General features: G+C 41.7%; 1 protein-coding gene and 1 pseudogene across 2 annotated transcripts; both read left to right on the top strand.

The window, feature by feature from the left end:
* Positions 1–4,869: 4,869 nt before the first annotated feature.
* LOC105824598 lies at positions 4,870–5,454 on the top strand (annotated as a pseudogene).
* A 1,992-nt stretch (positions 5,455–7,446) lies between these two features.
* On the top strand, positions 7,447–14,425 carry GIMAP1 (GTPase, IMAP family member 1). 2 transcript variants are annotated; one of them, XM_012662089.1, is made up of 4 exons: positions 7,447–7,525; positions 9,773–9,824; positions 12,714–12,846; positions 13,106–14,425. In XM_012662089.1, the coding sequence occupies exons 2-4, from the start codon at positions 9,807–9,809 to the stop codon at positions 13,981–13,983; spliced, it is 1,029 nt and encodes a 342-aa protein (XP_012517543.1). In that variant the 5' UTR covers positions 7,447–7,525; positions 9,773–9,806; the 3' UTR covers positions 13,984–14,425. The 2 variants fall into 2 exon arrangements, with proteins under 2 accessions (XP_012517543.1, XP_012517544.1); XM_012662090.1 differs by lacking the exon at positions 7,447–7,525 and having other exon boundaries at positions 9,707–9,824.
* Positions 14,426–19,357: the final 4,932 nt, after the last annotated feature.

Here is a 19,357-nt window from a genome sequence, read left to right on the forward strand (position 1 = left end):
GGATAAAGAGGGGTATCACATAATGATAAAGAAGAAAATTCTCCAAGAAGACATAACAATTCTTAACACGTATGTACCTAAAAACAGAGAATTAAAATATGTGAGGCAAAAACTGATGGAACTACAATGAGAAATATATGGATAGATGGAGATTCAACACCCTTCTGTCAGAAATGGACAGATCCAATAGGCAGAAAATCAGTAAGGACACAGTTGAACTGAATAGCACCATCAACCAACCATAATGGACATCTGTAGACTACTTCATCCAAGAAGCGCAGGACACACATTTTTCTCAATCTCACATGGAACATTGTGACAAAGATAGACAACTTTCTGGGCCATAAACAAATTCAAAAGAATAGAAATTATTAATATAAAATGTCTGTTCTCAGATCACAATGTTACTAAACTAGAAATCAATAACAGAAAGATAACTCAAAGTATGTGGAGATTAAACAACAAACTTATTTATTTTCTTTTTTGAATTTCAGAATATTATGGGGGTACAAACATTTTGGTTATATATATCTTGCCTTTGCATCACCCAAGCCAGAGCTGCAAGCGTGCCCATCCCCCAGACATTGCACTTCACACCCATTAGTTATGAATTCATCCACTTCTCCACCCCCCCAGCTGCCCAGCACCCGATGAATATTACTTCCATTTGAGTACTTCAGTGTTGATTGGTTAGTACCAATTTCATGGCGAGTACATGTGGTGCTTGTTTTTCCATTCTTGTGATACTTCACTTCGAAGAATGGGCTCTAGCTCCACCCAGGATAATATAAGAGGTGTTCGTTCACCATTGTTTTTTATGGTTGAGTAGTACTCCATGGTATATATATATATACACCACATTTTATTAATCCACTCATGTATTGATGTGCACTTGGGTTGTTTCCATATCTTTGCAATTGTGAATTGTGTTGCCATAAACATTCAAGTGCAGATGTCTTTATTATAAAATGGCTTTTTTTTTCCTTTGGGTAGATGCCTAGTAGTGGAATTGCTGTATCAAATACTCTAAATAACACATGGGTCAAAGAAGAAATCTCAACAGAAATTTCAAAATAGTTTGAACTAAATAAAAATGAAAATGCAACAAAACTTGTGAGGTGCAGCAAAAGCAGTGCTCAGAGGGAAATTTATGGCATTGAATGCATATATTAGAAAAGCAGAAAGTTCTAAAATCAATCATCTAAGCTTTCATATTAGAAAACTAGAAAAAGAAAAGCAATAAGCAGAAAAAAAGAAACAATAAAAATTAGTGCTGAGATCAATGAAAACAGAAAACCAATAAAGAAAATCTACAAAATCAAAACCTGGTTCTTTGAAAAGATCAGTAAAATTGCTAAATCTCTAGTAAAGCTAAGAAAAAACCAGAGATGACACAAATTACTAACATGAGAAATGAAAGAAGTGACATTGCTATTGGACCACGGACATTAAAAGGGTAATAAAGGAATATTATGAATAACTCTATGCCCACAAGTTTGATAACCTAGATGAAATGGATCAATTTCTTGAAAGATTCATCTGTCAAAATTTACACAAGAAAAAACAGAACAATCTGAATGGGCCTATATCTATTAAAGAAATTAAATCAGTAATTAACCTTCCAAACCAGAAAGCACCAGGCCAAGATAGGTTTACTGGTGAATTCTACCAAACATTTAAGGAAGAAATTCTATCAATTCTCTATTATCTCTTTCAGAAGATTGAAGCAGAAGGAATACTTCTTCACTCATTCTATGAGGTCATCATCACCCACTTACCAAGACCAGACAAAAACATTATAAGAAAACTACAGAACAATTTCTCTCATGAACATAGATGCAAAAACCCTCAATAAAATATTAGCAAATCAAATCTAACAATATAGAAAAACAATTATACATTATGAGCAAGTAGGATTTGTCCTATGTATGCAGATTTATCCTAGGTAATTGATTTGAAAATCAATTAATGTAATTCATCACATCAATGGACTAAAGGAGAAAAATCGCATGATCACATCAATAGACACAGAAAAAGCGTTTGACAAAATCCAAACCTGTTCATGACAAAAACTCTCAATAAATTAGGCATAGAGGGGAACTTCCTCAACTTGAAAAAGAATATCTAGGAAAAATCTACCACTAATATCATACTTAATGGCAATAAACTAGAAGCTTTCCCACCGAGATCAGGAACAAAGCAAGGATGCCCCCCTCACCCTTCCTTTTCAACATAGCACTAGAAGTCCTAGATAATGCAATAACACAAGTAAAAGGGGGAGTATATAGATAGGGAAGGAAGAAGTGATATTATCTTTGTTTTATGGTGTCATGATCACATGATTGTCTACATAGAAAATCTGAAAGAATAGACAAACTCTTAGAACTAATAAGTGATTAGAGCAAGGTTGCAAGATATAAGGTTAATGTACAAAAGTCGATCGCTTTCTTATATACCAGCAATGAACAAGTAGAATTTGAAATTAAAAACACAATGCCATTTACATTACCAAGTCCCAAAATGAAATTCTTAGGAATAAATCTAACATAATATGTACAAGATCTATATGAAGAAAACTGCAAAACTTTGATGGGTGAAATAAAAAAAAAAGAACCAAATAGAGAGATATTACATGTTCATGACAGGAAGACACAATATTGTCAAGATGTCAGTTCTTCCCAATTGATCTGCAGATTCAATGCAATCCCAGCAAGTTATTGTGTGATTATGGACAAACTAGTTCTATAGTTTATATGGAGAGGTGAAAGGCCCAGAATAGCCAATGCAATATCGAAGGAGAAGAACAAAGTTGGAAGACTGACACTACCCAACTTCAATACTTACTATAAAGCTATAGTAGTCTGCTGGTAATGTCTTTAAAAAAAAAAAAGCTATAGTAAATATAGTATTGTATTGGTGAAAGAATAGACAAATAGATCAGTGGAACAGAAAAGAGAGCACAGATATAGACTCACATAAATATAGTTAACTGATGTTTGACAAAAGAGCAAAAGCAATACAATGGAGAAAAGGTAGTCTTTTCAACAAATGTTCCCGGAACAACAGTTGGACATCCACATTAAAAAAAAAAAAAAAAAGAATCTAGACATAGACCTTATTCTCGTCACAAAAATTAACTCAAAAATGGATCACAGACCTAAATTTCAATGCAAAACCATAAAACTCCTAGAAGATAACACAGGAGAAAACCTAGATGACCATGAGTTTGGCAATGACTTTTTAGATACAATGCCAAAGGCACAATGCATGAAAGAAAGTTGGTAAGTTGAACTTCATTAAAATTAAAAATTTCTGCTCTGTGAAACACATTGTCAAGGGTATGAAAAGACAAGCCACAGACTGGGAGAAAATATTTGCAAAAGACCTATCTGATAAAGGACTGTTAACTCAAAATATACGAAGAACTCCTGAAATTCACAGACACCTCACCGAAGCAGACAGACTGATGGCAAATACGTATATGAAAAGATGCTCCACGTGATGTGTCATCAGGTCAATACAGACGAAAACAATAATGAGATACTGCTATACACCAAAGGAGCTGAAGACTGTGTCCCCATAAAAACCTGCACACCGCTGTTCATAGCAGCTTTATTCATAATTGCCAAAACTTGGAAGCAACCAAGATGTTCTTCAGCAGGTGAGTGGATAAATAAACTGTGGTACATCCAGACAATGGAACATTATTTATCACTAAGAAGAAATGTGCTATCAAGTCACGAAAATACGTGGAGGAAACTTAAATGCATATTACTAAGTGAATCTTAGTCATCATAAGGCTATGTGCTATATGATTCCAACTATATGACATTCTGGAAAATCCAAAACCATGGAGACAGTAAAAACATTGATATTAGTGGTTGCCAGAGGCTTGGGGAAGAAAGGGATGAATAGATGGAGCACCGAGGATTTTTAGGGCAGTGAAAATATTTTGTGTGATACTATTAATATAATGGTGGTTACACCATTATATTATGTTATTATACATTTGTTATTATACAAATGTTATTATACATTTGCCCAAACTCGTAGAATGTACAATACCAAGAGTGAACCCCAATGTAAACTACGGACTGTGGGTGATAATGATGTGTCAACGTAGACTCGTCTATTGTAACAAATCTACTGCTCTGGTGGGGGTTGTTGATAATGAAGGAGGCTGTGCACGTGTGGGGCAGAGGGTATATGGAATGTCTCTGTGCTTTCTTCTCAATTTGGCTGTGAACCTAAAACTCCTCTAAAAAATTAAATCATATATATACACACAACAGTGACCAAAAAGCAAAAACAAGGGGGAGGACGGTGGGAGTCGAGGATCTTCCCTGACAAGAATGGGTGAAAATCAGACCACAGCTGATTAGCTTGAGATTAAGTTAACCCCCTCACTACGTACAGGAATAGTCAACTTCAGAAAGTTTAAGTGAAGTAGACAAGATCACGTAGCTGGTTAATGAGCTAACAAGTCCAGGCCCTACATCGCCATAACCTGTTGTAGCCTCCTCTTTATGCAGCGATCGGCTATTTCACCCACCTTTCTCGTAACTCTCCTGAGAGGAGAAGCAGATACCAGCAGAGACGGCTAGACTAAGCCTGGTGGTGTAAAGATTTCCATTTTTGAAAGTCCTCTCTGCCTGTTGTCCTATTTCTAATAGCTGGAAAGCCTCTCTTTTCTTTGAGAATGAGTGCCTGGCAGGGAAGACTCCATTGGTGGCATTTTCCAGACCAAAGTCCAGGCAGGGATTCCTCTGAGAATTCCTGTCCTGAGAAAGGAGACACTCAGAAGACCATTGCATAGAAAATACCCAAAAGCGAGAGCGCTGCCCGGATATCGCACGGGCCGCTCGCACCATGAAGATCTGGACTTCGGAGCATGTCTTTGACCACCTTTGGGAAACTGTTACCACAGCTGCAATGCAGAAATACCCAAACCCTATGAACCCGAGTGTGGTTGGAGTTGATGTATTGGACAGACATATAGATCCCTCTGGAAAGTTGCACAGCCATAGACTTCTCAGCACAGAGTGGGGACTGCCTTCCATTGTGAAGACTCTTACTGGTGCAGTAAGAACCAAAACATATGTGCAAGAACATTCTGTAGTTGATCCTGTAGAGAAAACAATGGAACTTAAATCTACTAATATTTCCTTTACAAATATGGTTTCAGTAGATGAGAGACTTATCTACAAACCACATCCTCAGGACCCAGAAAAAACTATTTTGACTCAAGAAGCCATTATCACTGTGAAAGGAGTCAGCCTTACCAGTTACCTTGAAGGACTGATGGCAAGTACCATATCTCCAAATGCCAATAAAGGCTGAGAAGCAATGGAATGGGTAATACATAAATTAAATGCCGAGATTGAAGAACTGACGGCTTCAGCAAGAAGAAGCATAAGGATTCCAATGGCAGCGGCAGCATTTGTAGAAAAATGATACTACAAGTTGGTAGACAACGTTGGGTCCCCCAGGTCTCTCCAAGCTGGCAATATATTTATTTGTTATTTAAAAAATACAACTATATTTTAGGTAGAATTTTTTTTAATAAGCTGATTTAAGACTATGTGACTTTTGATCAAAACAGAGATACAGGGCTTCTAAATAAAAGGGATCACCTGAAATTAGTGTTGTTTGAAATGGCTGTCTAGTTTAAAGGTTTCAAGTATTTATATGAAAATTTAAGTTTTCTTAAAAGTACTTGGAAATTGGTATTGACATTGAATTTCCTTAAGGTAGAATTTTAAAACTTTTCGTGCATTAGAACTCTACCTGGCTTTGGACCAACCCCAGAAGAAAGCAGAGCCACCTCTTACACAAGATTGCTCTGCTGCTGTAACTTCAACAGCTTGCATGAGAGAACTCACCTTAAAAGGAGAAATTATATACTTTTAAAAGATATTAATTTGTATAAAATAACTTGCTCTGCTATAAACCACCATTAAAAACCAGTGTTTTGGTTTTGTACTTAAATATTTTTGGAGTGAAAATTACCTCTAAAGTAATATATGACTCCAACAAAAATAAAATTTTATTGTATTAAAGAGTACTGTATTGATTTGCCAAAGTTTTGTGACTTAGTAGGTATTACCTTCCTTGGATTCGTACTTTGTGATTTAGTATGCTGTGCCGGGGGCTGGTTATGTTAACTGAAAAAATAAAGTCATTACCTGAGTTTTGCAGCACTCTAAACTTAAACAGAAGAACAGCTGTTCACATCTTTTAGCAATTCACATTTGCCTAACTTATAAATTGCCGTGTGTCAAAATCATGGTTTTGTAATTGCTAAGGCATGATATGTCAGGTTATTTGAATATAATTACTTTTTGAAGTAATTGTGACCACAAAACATCTTTTTTACATGAAGAGCTGTACATCATTCGAAATTACTCAAGTGATGTCTTGATCTGAAGCATAAACTCCAGGTACTTAATGTTTTTAATAATACGGTGCCACTGTGAGAGGTGGGGGCGGTGAGGAAGAACAAAGAATAATTGGGGTGGGGGGAGGATTGGCCTAAACTAACCACTTAGTGAATTGCACTGCAGCTTTTATTTATGGGAAATGTTTATTTTGGATGCCAGAGGGCAGCTGCAAACTGAAAAACAATCCAGTAAATGTACTTTGTTTCATATTTTGTAGGAGGCAATGATCAACCACTAAGTAACGTCTTTGATATGTGCATTTGTTGCATACAGAGTATTTTTGTTAAAAGGTGATTAGCTCTTGCCTTTATTTTACAGTGCTTAGTGGGATAAACTAGTAAGATTTCCTATAAAAGAGACCAGTTAACATGTGCATAAACTACAGAAGTAGTATAACAAAACTATTCTAAAATTACTGTTTTTCTACTTAAAATATTCAGCTTAAGGTTTCCTAGGACATTTGTAAAAACACGTTAAATCCGATAAAGTTTGATATTTTTTTGTAACCAGAGATGGTTTTTACAACTGAAATAACATTTCAGCAAAACAAAACATTCTAAATATTGATATTTGATAAAAGGTTGCCTTGTATAATTTCTGTAAATTATACTTGTTCTGGAAAAGGTGTAATGCCATAATGATAAAAGATTTTTAAGCAAATCTTAAAAAAAAAAAAAAAAAAGAAAATACCCAAAAGTGAAAGTGGCCAGGGATAAGATTAGCAGTGGTCAGAGGCTGGAAGACAGGCTTCAGAGACCTAAAAATGTTCTTCCCCTCTTAGGTTACAGCCCCTGTGGGGACAAGACGTCAGTGGCATAGGGTCCTCCTGAAAGCATCGGCTTAGTCCAAAGCAGGGTGGGATTTGTAGTGGAAACGTCGCATGCGGCCGTCTCACCGGTGAGTGCTTCTGTCTCCTTAAGTCAGTATCACTGCCCCACCCCGCAGCTTCCTGAGCTCTGCCATCTGCCTGGCTCAGTGACTTCCCCCATGTGCTGGGTGGAAAGAGCCTCTTGCCCTCACAAGTGAAGGGAAAACAGCAGGTCTGGGCTTCTCAGGGCTGACTTCAGAGCCTGCCACCGGGAAAGGTGAGTCTGAGCCTGGACTCTGGCTGGGGTCGGGAGCTGAGAGCGCTGGGAAGCGCTCAGTGCCTGCAGCTGTTGTCTAAACACCTTGCGGAGTGAGCGCCTATGTTCTCCTAGGTACAAGGAAGGGGCGCGGGATCTAGAAGGAATAACCTAACACTTTCAGGACTTGAAGGATGTTCTGCGTTTCAAATGGAGTAGGTTTGGGAGACGCAGTCGGCCCCTTCGCCAGCTGCGGACACGCACATTCTTACTCAGGGCTGCATCCTTCCTCTTTCCCTACCAGTGCTAGGACTGCTGAAGAGAACAAAATACACCGCAGAAGGCAGCAAACGCTCCCCAAATGTATATTCGGCAAAGGTCAGAGATGTTTCTGAGGATGTACAAGGAATTCTAACCTCAGAACAAGTTAAAAAGTAAAAACTCTGTATTTACCTGAGCTGAATCCTCTAATCCTTCACTCTCCTCTGCACCATCTGCAATAGGGTCGTTCAGGAGATGTCTAAGGTCATGAACATGGTCTTCGAACTCTTGTCCCGCATGTGCCCTTATTGTCTCCCCAGTACAAGCTGCCCGGGACCCTCCTGGGTGCTGAACCATCTGCCTTTCTTCATCTGTATGATGCAGGGGTAGGCTAAGAAAACCGGTTCCCGAGTCAGATCCGTGGAGATGCTGCATTAGGAGCACCCAGGGGAAGGGAGATGCCTATTAAAAATACAGATGCGAGTCACAAGCTGTAAGAAATTTGCTTTTTCTTTTAAAGAGTCCCCTAGATAATTTCAAAAAGTATCAGTTTGGGGAGGCATTGGACTAGATAGATTAGGAGATCCCTTGGAGTTTTAAGATTATAGCATTTTATAGGTTTTACTTTCTCCAATAACCATATGACTTTTTTAACCCCAGATTTCAGCTGTTATGAATTTTGGGTTAACTTTTCAACCCCCGTTCCAAACTGTGTGGAAAGTTCCAATGGCCTACCCAGAGTTCTACGTATTCCCCAAACACTCTCATTTTCATCTTTGACAAGGACTTCTTGCTTCAGCTAAATTCTTGTTCTCTGCTCTGAATCTTGAGGCTGTTTGTTCATTTCTGCTCTGGTGTCTGCTATGGGAGTCTGCTGATTTCTACCCACAAAATAATTAATCACATAAAGCCCATGGAGTAAACGTTACTGAAGGCTTTGGGGCGGTGGCAGGAGAGTTCCTGCAGAAACGGAAGCAGCTTTGGATTGAGTACGAGGCAAAACTCTTCTCAAGGTCCTTTGCCAGAGACAAGTTACTCAACCAGCCTCTCTCTCTGCCCTTCCTCCGTGTCTGGTGCCGCAGGGAGGGAACACAGGTACCTGGAGCGGCCAGGGCGGAAGACACAAAAGGTGGAGTTTGACGTGCGTGGTGAAGCACAGGTAGAAAAGCAGGAGAGGATGGGAAGTCATGACGAGGGGAGATGTGCAGTTGTGTTCAGGTGCTTGTGCGATCAGGCAAACTGTATCACGGACTGCTTAATTGCATTAAATAATGTTAGAATTTGGCATGATCACTTTATTTTGGGAAAAGCCTCAGATTTGGAGGGGGCAAGTACATCAGGAGTTGGAGGGGAGTGTCCCAGCCTCTCCAGCACGAAGGTCGTATTTAGACAAGCAAGTAGACAGTTGGCTTTGTGAAAGCAGAGCTGAAAGCTCTTAGATCAGTTTGCAAAATGTATTTCTGAGCCAGAGAAACCTGAGATTTTCCAAGTGCCTTCTCATTTGTTCCCTAGGCCAGTTCCCACTAAGGCAGTTCGCTAAGTCACTGAGTAAATATTCTGATCTTCAAAGTTTACCCAAGTCTCTTGTAGTCCCTAAATTCCCTAGAAAATGATTAAACCTATAGCTGTCATGTCACTGACATAGAACACAAGGATGGCAACAATCACTCCCAGTCATAATTTACCCTCCCCTCCTTTCATTTAGTTTCCAAAATCAGAAACTGAAAACACCCAATGGTTCCAAATGTCCTTCTAACTCAGGAACACAATGCGTGCCCGAACTCTGCCCTCTGTAGTATTCTGATGTCACTCCTGGGACTTACCACTGATTTCACTTGTATTCTTCCCCCACCCCGCCCCATCCCAGCTCCCGCGAACACACACAGGACACACAACCAGATTTTAAGATCCTTGAAGGCAGGGACAATGTCTTTTCACTGATGTCCCCAGCACCTTTCCTCTGTGACGAATGAACGGACAAATGAGCCATGTCTGTGACTGTTCCAGGTGAGCACGGGACAACAAGAGAAGACGGAAAGAGATGAGGAGCACATCTGTGGTAAGAACACCTGTGTGAAGAGCACACCTGCCCCTCTATATTTGCACCTGGATTGGGTACAGGGAAGGGGAATGATTCAAAGCTAAGGCCCAAGGCCGGGCGCGGTGGCTCACGCCTGTAATCCTAGCTCTCTGGGAGGCCGAGGCGGGCGGATTGTTTGAGCTCAGGAGTTCGAGACCAGCCTGAGCAAGAGCGAGACCCCGTCTCTACTAAAAAATAGAAAGAAATTAATTGGACAACTAAAAATATCTAGAAAAAATAGCCGGGCATGGTGGTGCATGCCTGTAGTCCCAGCTACTCGGGAGGCTGAGGCAGGAGGATCGCCTGAGCCCAGGAGTGTGAGGTTGCTGTGAGCTAGGCTGACGCCACAGCACTCACTCTAGCCCGGGCAAAAGAGTGAGACTCTGTCTCAAAAAAAAAAAAAAAAAACAAAGCTAAGGCCCAGAGATGCTTCCTCTGGAGAAAATTCCTTTGGCTATGGGCTGTGACCACAGGGCTGTCGTAGCAAAAGCCCTGACACCATCTCTGCCCCTGATCTGCGGTGAGCCCTTTGACTCACCGCAGGGGAAGCCCTTTGGGTGGGAAAGCCCTTTGACTGCTCTGGGCCTCACGAACTGAGCATAATGATTGAGGCCCTAACCTTCTCCACAGGGAGGGGGTCAAGGGTATAGAAGGTCGGTGGATGTGGTTTTTCAAAGAGTGTGTTGGAGAACAATGATTAAGAGTTAAAACATTATTAGGCAGGAGGTTCAAGAGAGAATTGAGGGAGACACAGAGAAAGGGACAGAGACAGAAGATGAGAAATGGACAGAGACTGAGAACGAGAGTGCCTGTCTGATACTGGTTCTGCTGCTGGATTTTACAAAGATCTGAGTCACAGAGGGGAAGAGAAATGGGGATTCACACTGGTCATTTCCTTTCAATGGCAGACTTGCATGGGTGATGTCAGAGCAGTGTGATGACAGAGCAGAGCAAGGGTATTTAACTGGAAGAGAGATGACACTCTGGATAGGAAAAGGGAGGGCTAGAATAAATCTCAATCATTTTTTCTCACCTCACCCCAAAAGAAATGTCTCTACCCACCTCCCAGTTTGTGGGGCATGACATTCTTTGAATGATGAGTGGACTCACCTGGTCAGGAGACCAGCACTGAAGAACAGCTTGTGGCTCAGGGTCACCGTGAGTAGTTAGTCTGTGACATGCTCTATATGCAATGTCCCACTTCATCCTCAGAGGAACTTTTAAGGTAGGTTGACCAGTTATTATTATCCCCATTTTCAATATGAGGGAACTGAGGATGGCAGTGGTTAAATAAAGCCACAAATAGTTACTGAGAAGCGCTGTGAATGACCCTGGATAAGGCTGACTTTCACTGTGTCCTACAAAATAGTTGACTTGGAAACGTTGTGTGCTACCAGGATGGCTAATTGGGGCTGCAGTTAGATTCTGTGACAGAAATGAACCCATGCGCCCACTCTCTGGCTGCCATCTTCTGAAACGGCTGTCTAGGCTAAGGAGGGCCATCACCTTCATGCCAAGACGTGGAAACCTCATTGTCTCTCAGGCTCACACAACACCAGTGGGACTATACAGGTCTCAGCCTTAGAAGAATGAGTCTATACAGAAAAAGCAGAAGCCAAGAGGAAAGTTTGACTACCTCTCCCAGGTCCCCAGTTGGAGGACACCAACATCAAAGCAACTTGAAGTCTCCCATTCAGTTATAACTCTTGATGTTCTCAATGCTTGAAACTAAATTTAGTTTCCAATTAAGCTTGTACTCATCTCTATGGAAAAATAAGGTTAAAATTCACTTCTGGACAAAGACAAAAAACTATCCATAGTAATAATAAGCTTTGAAAGTTACCAAGAGAAATTATACAACCAGAAGATTGCAGAAGGGTAGATTTGGAGAACACTTTGTCATCTAAATCCAACCCTCTTTGTTTAAAAGGTGACAAAAGTGAAATTCAGAGATTGTCTTGTTCATGGACTTCAGCACTAGGGCAGATGCCACAACTCAGGTGTCCCCCCTTCCAGGTGTGGGCAGTTCCTAAGAACCTGAAACTTCCTCCCTCCTAATCAGAATCAGAATCCAAAGCCAATTAGTGATTTTTAAATGAAACTAAGACAACTCAGGAGCCCTGGCCTTGCAATCTCGCCTGCCACTGAGTGCTATTGCACAGGATGAGAGCTGGGGCTAGTATGGCCCAGCCGGTTAGGAACAAGGTATTAGAGTTTGGTCTCAGGGATGGGATGATAGATTCCATTCTGCCTGACACTGGATTAGATGACTTCAAACTTTGAGGTCCCCAAGCCCTTGCAGAGAGAAATGCCTGCCCTCAAATACCCTGGCCCAGATGGGATAAAAATTTCAGCAAGGATTTGGTCTCAGAGAAATGAAAACCAAGACTTTTGCCTCATCATCTTAGGCTTCGTATACTAGGCTGACCTAGAAACCGTCACTTTTTATCAGCTCAGCCTCTCAAGGGTTGGCTGAAAATCATGGATGGGGGCCTAGAAATGCCACCAAGATCTGAGTTTGAGGCATAAGTTCCCCCGACTGCAAGATAATGCTCTTTATCTACCACTCGAGCTGACATGAGACCTCTTATTCCAAGCCCCCTCAAAGCAATGACTTAGAGTCATTGAACACATACTAAATGCCAGCCACTCTGCTCAGCACTTGGGTGGATTAGCTCATCTAACTCTCAAGGACTCTGTGAGGAACAACCAGCATTATTATTCCCATTTTACAGAAAAGGAAAATTAAGGTTCAGAGAGATTAAGCAACTTCCCCGCAGCTACCCAGTTTGCCAGTAGAGGTGGTGGTTTAAACTCAGGGCATCTGACTCCAGATCCCACTCAGGTAACAACTCTCCTTTCTTGCAGGGAGTAGTTTCTGGAAGACGTATTAGAGAGCCCAGCACAGCTGTCGAGAATGGAAAGACCAATGAGAAGACAGGCGGACACATGCCCTGTGAAACCTGCATGTGTACAGACGACCAGAGAGAGCTAGTGTCAGGTGAGGAAAGGGCCTCTAGAGAAACGTTCACCCGGTGTGGGAGTATCGACAGGTGCAGGTGGGGAAGCCAACGACGAAAGGAACAGATGGGTAAGGATCACCGGGAGCTCCAAATCTCTAGTGAGATCCCCTCGTAAGTTTGATTGAAAAAGCCGAAAGTCAAAGGCTCTATTCTCCTTGGTTCAAAGGGCATCCAGATCTCTTCACCCAAGACACGTCGGTTTAAGATTCGGAAGCTTACTAACAATTTGTCCCACAGGGTCAGCGGAGGACAGCCAGGCGCCGCCGGAGCCCGCGCTGAGGCTCGTCCTGGTGGGGAGGACAGGGGCGGGGAAGAGCGCCACCGGGAACAGCATCCTGGGCCAGAGACGGTTCCTCTCCAGGCTCGGAGCCACGTCTGTGACCAGAGCCTGCGCCGTCGGCAGCCGGAGGTGGGACAAGTGGCGCGTGGAAGTCGTGGACACTCCGGACCTTTTCAGCTCCGAAAGGCCCGAGGCAGAGCCGGGGCGCGAGGAGAGAGGCCGCTGCTACCTGCTCTCGGCCCCCGGGCCGCACGCGCTGCTGCTGGTGACCCCGCTGGGCCGGTTCACCGCCCAGGACCAGCAGGCTGTGAGGACGGTGAGGGCGATGTTCGGGGACGGCGTCCTGCAGCGCACGGTCGTCGTCTTCACCAGGAAGGAGGACCTGGCCGGGGGCTCTCTGCAGGAGTACGTGCGCGCCACGGAGAACCGCGCGCTGCGGGAGCTGGTGGCCACGTGCGGGGGCCGCGTCTGTGCCTTCGACAACCGAGCCGCCGGCCCGGAGCAGGAGGCGCAGGCGGAGGAGCTGCTGCGGCTGGTGGGGGCCCTGGTCAGGGAGAACGGGGGCGCCCACTACACCAACGAGGTGTACGGCCTGGCGCAGGCCCTGCGCTGGGCGTGCCCCGAGGAGCGGCTGCGGAGGGTGGCGGAGCAGGTGGCGGCCCGCATGCGGCGGCCCTGGGTGGCCTGGCTGCTGGCCGGGCTGTGGGGGTGGCAGAAGTCCCACGGGACAGGCTGGAGGCTCCGCGTCGCCGTCCTGCTGGGGAGCGCGCTCCTGCTCCTGGTGCTGCTCTGCAGGAGCCGGTCTGAGGACTTAGCTGAGGTCAGACCGGGCTGACGTTGTGAATGTGACTCCCACGCATCAACCGACAGTCACGTCAGTCTTCCGCGCCTAGTGTTCTGCGTCGCAGCCCACGGACTCTCCTCCCTCACCTCGCCATAACCTACCAACTCCAGAGTCTTGCCTGGACCCGCCTCGCCCCAAACCTTGCCACGTGAGCTGGCCCTCCTGGAGCTCTCCCCTTGCTGGAGCCAAATGACCGCTGTGTCTTTTGCGCATTTCCCACCGACCTCAGGCTACCTTCCCTGTGGTTGCCTTCTTTCCTGAAAACAGGTGAGGAGCATTTGCCCTCCTATTCCCCGTATTCCCCACAGGACCGAGGAGAAGCATCATTAAGTGAACCCTGAGTACCGTGCACATGTGCTCAATTGAACGGAATCTATTTCCATAAATAAATATACCAGATGATCACGTTTTGTGAAAGGTCAATATTTGTGGATGCTTGTTCACCTGCCTCATATGCCCACTTAACAAAGATGTTACTCTCTGTCATCCCTACCTGCAAAACACATGCAGAAACACACACGTATCTTGGTGTGTGATCATAAGGAGAGAACATAGTGGTGTTGAGCTGTCCCTCTGCGCCAGCAGGGAATGTCCCCTCATGCATCCCCACTCAGACCTCTCAGCAGCTCAAAGGCAGGTGACTCAGCAAGTCCAAGGAGAAGATAACTGGAGGCTCAGTTCCCAGGCGATCGAGGGCCTACAGTAAATCTACTTCCAAGGAGGCTTATACACTCACAGGTGAATGTATAAATAAGATGAATAAGTTCTGAAGATTGTCTCAACTCAAAAATAAATGCAAAAAATTTAAGAGGTTTGGAAATTTTTCTTTTATTTCAATCTCCAAACCATAGAGTAAACAGGCATTGGTGGGCTGAGACCTGGTGATACGATGGTGGGATATAGAGTCATCTTCTGACCTATGCCTACCTTGGAGAGTCAGCTCTCTGTTCCAGGTAAAATGAGGCAGGTGAGTCTGTATTGTCAACCCCTGTTGTTCCTTCCTATGGCTTCACCCACATTTGCTTTGTCTTCAACACCACCACCCTCACCCACAAATTCCAGCTCTCTTCTGGTAGCACTATGTGATCCCACACCTCTTCCCTACAGCAACCTCTGCCCATTGCCTTAACAGCCAGAGAGTTTCAGGTTACTGATGACCTCGATTACTAAAGAGGCATGTAAAAGGGAAAATAATCTGGAACCACTGAGCCCATGTTAGAGAGGAAGGTCCACAAGTCCCTGGTGGAAGCCATTGCAAACATCAGCAGGAATGCTGGTGCCAAATGCTGAGACTTGAAGCTTCCTCAGCAGCAGAGGCCATTGGGTTTAAGGAGTTACGGACAAATCCCAGCAGAGATTTCCTGATAGGAAATCTTGATTTGGTCTTGTTCACTTTTTGATATACTTTTCCAGTGAACAAACAGAAACTCTGCCACTGGCACTCTGCTGAGAAAGGGGATAATAACTGGTGAAAATAATGATAAAAGAATAGAAAAGTGCCCAGTATGAGCAAAGGAAGTTTCCAACCTTGACCCAAATAAAGTGAGAAACATTTGATTCTTGCTCTTCGTCTGGAGAGGAATGAGGCCCAGGGAATTCCCTAGGAGCAGTCACTAAACTGGTGGGAATGTGGGAAGGAGCACTCCAGGGATCCCATAGCAGAAGGTGATTGTCTGGTCAAGCCCGATTTGCATCAAAAATCTCAAAAGACACAATCCTGAATGCCATAATCCAGAATGTTGAAATTCTGAAAAGTCAAAATCCCTATGGTCTAAAATCCCTAATGCCTAAAATCCCCAAAATCACAATAACAAGATAGTTGCATCATTGTTAGGCAGAACTATCACCTTGTTATCATCTTTATTTGGAAATTAAGTATGGTTTAGGGAGGTTCATAGGGGTGCCAAATTAACAAGGGATGGATTTGTGGACTTAATTTTCAGTATCAACTTGACTGGATTAAGGAACACCTAGAAACCCGGTGAAGCAGGTTCAGCAAAGTCACAGGATATGAAATAAAAATGCGAAAATAAATTGTATTTCTATACAAATATTTGCAAACCACATATCTGACAAAGGACTGGTATCTAGAATATATGAAGTACAAAAACTCAATAGTAAAACTCAACAGTAAAACAACAATAACAACAACAACAATCCAATTACAAAATGGGCAAAAGGCATGAAGAGACATTTCACTGAAGAGGATATATAGATGGTGAATAAGCACATGAAAAGATACGCAACTTTATTAGCCATTAGGAAATACAAATTAAAACCACAAGATATCACTACACACCTGTAAGAATAACTATTAATAAAACAAAAACTAGGGACAAAATAAAATGCTGGCAAGAACTGACAGAAACTAGATCACGCACACATTGCTGGTAGGAATGTAAAATGACACAGAGGTATACAGCCACTGTTGGATAACCATTTGGCAGTTTCTTAAAAAAACTAACCATGCAACTACCATACAACCCAACAATTGCTCTTCTGGGCATTTATCCCAAATACGTGAAAACTTATGTCTACATTAAAAACCTGTACAAATGTTAATAGCAGCTTTATTTGTAATAGGCAAAACCTGGAGCAAAGGATGAATGATTAAGCAAACTGTGGTATATCCATTCCATGGAATATTACTCAGCAATAAAAAGGAATAAACAACTGATAATATGCAACAATATGGATAGACCTCAAGGTCATTATGTTCAGTGAAAAAGACACTCTCCAAAGGGTATACTGTATGATACCATTTATATAACCTTCTTGAAATCTCAAAATTATAGAGGTGGAGAGCAGATAGTAATTGTCAGGGGTTAGGGATGCGGGAGGGCAAGGGAGCTGCTATGACAATTAAAGGGGTAGCACAAAGGAGATAATTATGGTGACAGAACAGTTCTGTATCCTGATTATGGTGATAATTACACAGAGCTACGTGTGTAGTTACCATCACAGATAGAATTATACATACACATTGTACCAATGTTAATTTCCTTGTTTTCCTATTGTACTGTAGTTACGTAAAACATTGCCATTAGGGGAAACTGGGTGAGGGACACACAGGATCCCTCTGTGCTATTTTTGAACTTCCAGTAAATCCATAATTATTTCTAAATTAAAAGTTTTAAGAAATCTATTGAAAAATAGCAATCTAGTGATTTTTAGATAAATCTTGAAAATTTAATAGGAAATGTGTTTCTTAAATGATAATGACCTGGCCAGGCACAGTGGCTCATGCCTGTAATCCTAGCATTTGGGGAGGCTGAGGCAGGAGGATCGCTTGAGGCTAGGAGTTGGAGGGTGCAGTGAGCTATGATGAGATGATGCCACTGCACTCTGGCCAGGACGACAGAGCAAGATTCTGTCTCAAAAAAAAAAAAAAAATAGTGAGCTAAAATAAAATTTGTGGTGCTTAAACAGAATTTCAAAGTACTAATAAATTTGTCTCCATGGGAATGACAGTAGCAAGTCCTGAGCAAATTGGAATCTCACTGCTCAGCCAGCCACTGGATTTAGAAGATTCCATTAGTATAATATAACATCTATAGATTCTGGAAAGTTACTTTGGTTTCAGAAAATCTTGTTAAAGAGGCAAATGTGTAAATTCTCTCAACCCAAAAGGAATTCTCTTGTTTCTCCAACCAAGATACATATTTTTACCCTTTAATATTTCTGAAATTGAGGTAACTTATAATTAAGATATATAAATTTTGCAATTTGCTTCATTTTTAAAATATACACAGACTATGTAGTGTTCGCTTGCTACGTGCCAGGCACTTTGTTAAGTGCTTTATATACAGTACTTTAAGATATATAATAGACAAAATCTGGATAGGAAGATCTTATTATCCGCATTTTACGGATAAAAAACTGAATCACATAGAGGTTAATCACCTTGATCAAAGTCATACTGACAATATGTGGGACAACTTCATGATCCATTGGAATGTTTTGAACCATTAGTGTTCAAAATATGAACCATATATATCTGCAAAGACAAACCATTGGAGGTAAACCATAATATTAGTTGGTGAAGGAAATGGGTCATTTTTATTGTCTTTATTTTGATTATGTATATTTTTAATTTATCTCCAATGAATGTCTTTTGTTGACAGAAAGTTATTCTTTAAGTGAGAAAATTATAACAAATGGTATAATATATAGATGAATTAAATATATTTTCTGTTAAAGGATAAAAAATTTTTTGAGTATATTTTCTCTTTTTTGGCTTTTATTATTATTTTTAATAGACATATAATAATTGTAAATATGGGGTATGGTGTGATATTTTGATACATGTATACAATGTATAGTGATCAAATCAGAGTAATTAAAATAACCACCACCTCACATTTATCATTTCTTTATGTGGGAACATTTAAACTCCACCCTTCCAGCTATTTCAAAATATACAATAAATTGTTAACTTAGTCATGCCATAGTGCTATAGAACAAGAAAACTTATTTCTCCTATCTAGCTGTACTTTTGTATACATTAACCAACCTTTGGCTGTCTCCTCCCCACTACTGTTCGTGCTTCTACTAACCACTATTCTACTCTCTACTTCCATGAGCTCAACTTTTTTTAGCTTCTATATATGAGAGAGAACATGTGGTATTTATCTTTTTGTGCCTGGCTTATTTCACTTAACATAATGTCCTCCAAGCTCATCCATCTTGCTGCAAATGACAGAATTTCATTTTTTATGGCCAAATCATATTTTATTTTATTCCATATCACATTTTCTTTATCCATTCATCTGTTGATGGACACAGGTTGATTCCATACCTCGGCTATTGTGAATAGAGCGCAATGAGCATGGAAGTGGAAAAATCTCTTTGACAATTATTCCTTTCCTTCCTAGCCAGCATTTCATATTTTTTGTCTTTTTGATAATAGCCATTTTAACCAGGGTGAGATGATATCTCATTGTGGTATTGATTTGCATTTCCTTGATGATTAGTGATGCCAAGCATTTTTTCAAATACCTGTTGGCCATTTGTGTGTCTTCTTTTGAGAGGTGTCTATTCAGCTCGTTTGCCCATTGTTAAATGGGATTATATGGAATGTTTTGCTGTTGAGTTTTGTGACTTCCTTCTATACTCTGGATATTAATCCCTTGTCAGATGAATACTTTGCAAATATTTTCTCCCATTCTTCAGGTTGTCTCTTCACTTTGTTGATTGTTTCCATTGCTGTACAGAAGCTATTTAATTTGATATAATCTCATTTGTCTGTTTTTGCTTTTATTGCCTGTGTTTTTGAGGTCTTTTTCATAAAATCTTTGCCCAGACCAATGTCCTTAAGTGTTTTCCCTATGTTTTCTTCTACTGGTTTCATACTTTGGGGTCTTAC

Source organism: Propithecus coquereli, unplaced genomic scaffold (genome assembly GCF_000956105.1).
Source record: "Propithecus coquereli isolate 6110/MARCELLA unplaced genomic scaffold, Pcoq_1.0 Scaffold75, whole genome shotgun sequence".
Classification (NCBI taxonomy): domain Eukaryota; kingdom Metazoa; phylum Chordata; class Mammalia; order Primates; family Indriidae; genus Propithecus; species Propithecus coquereli.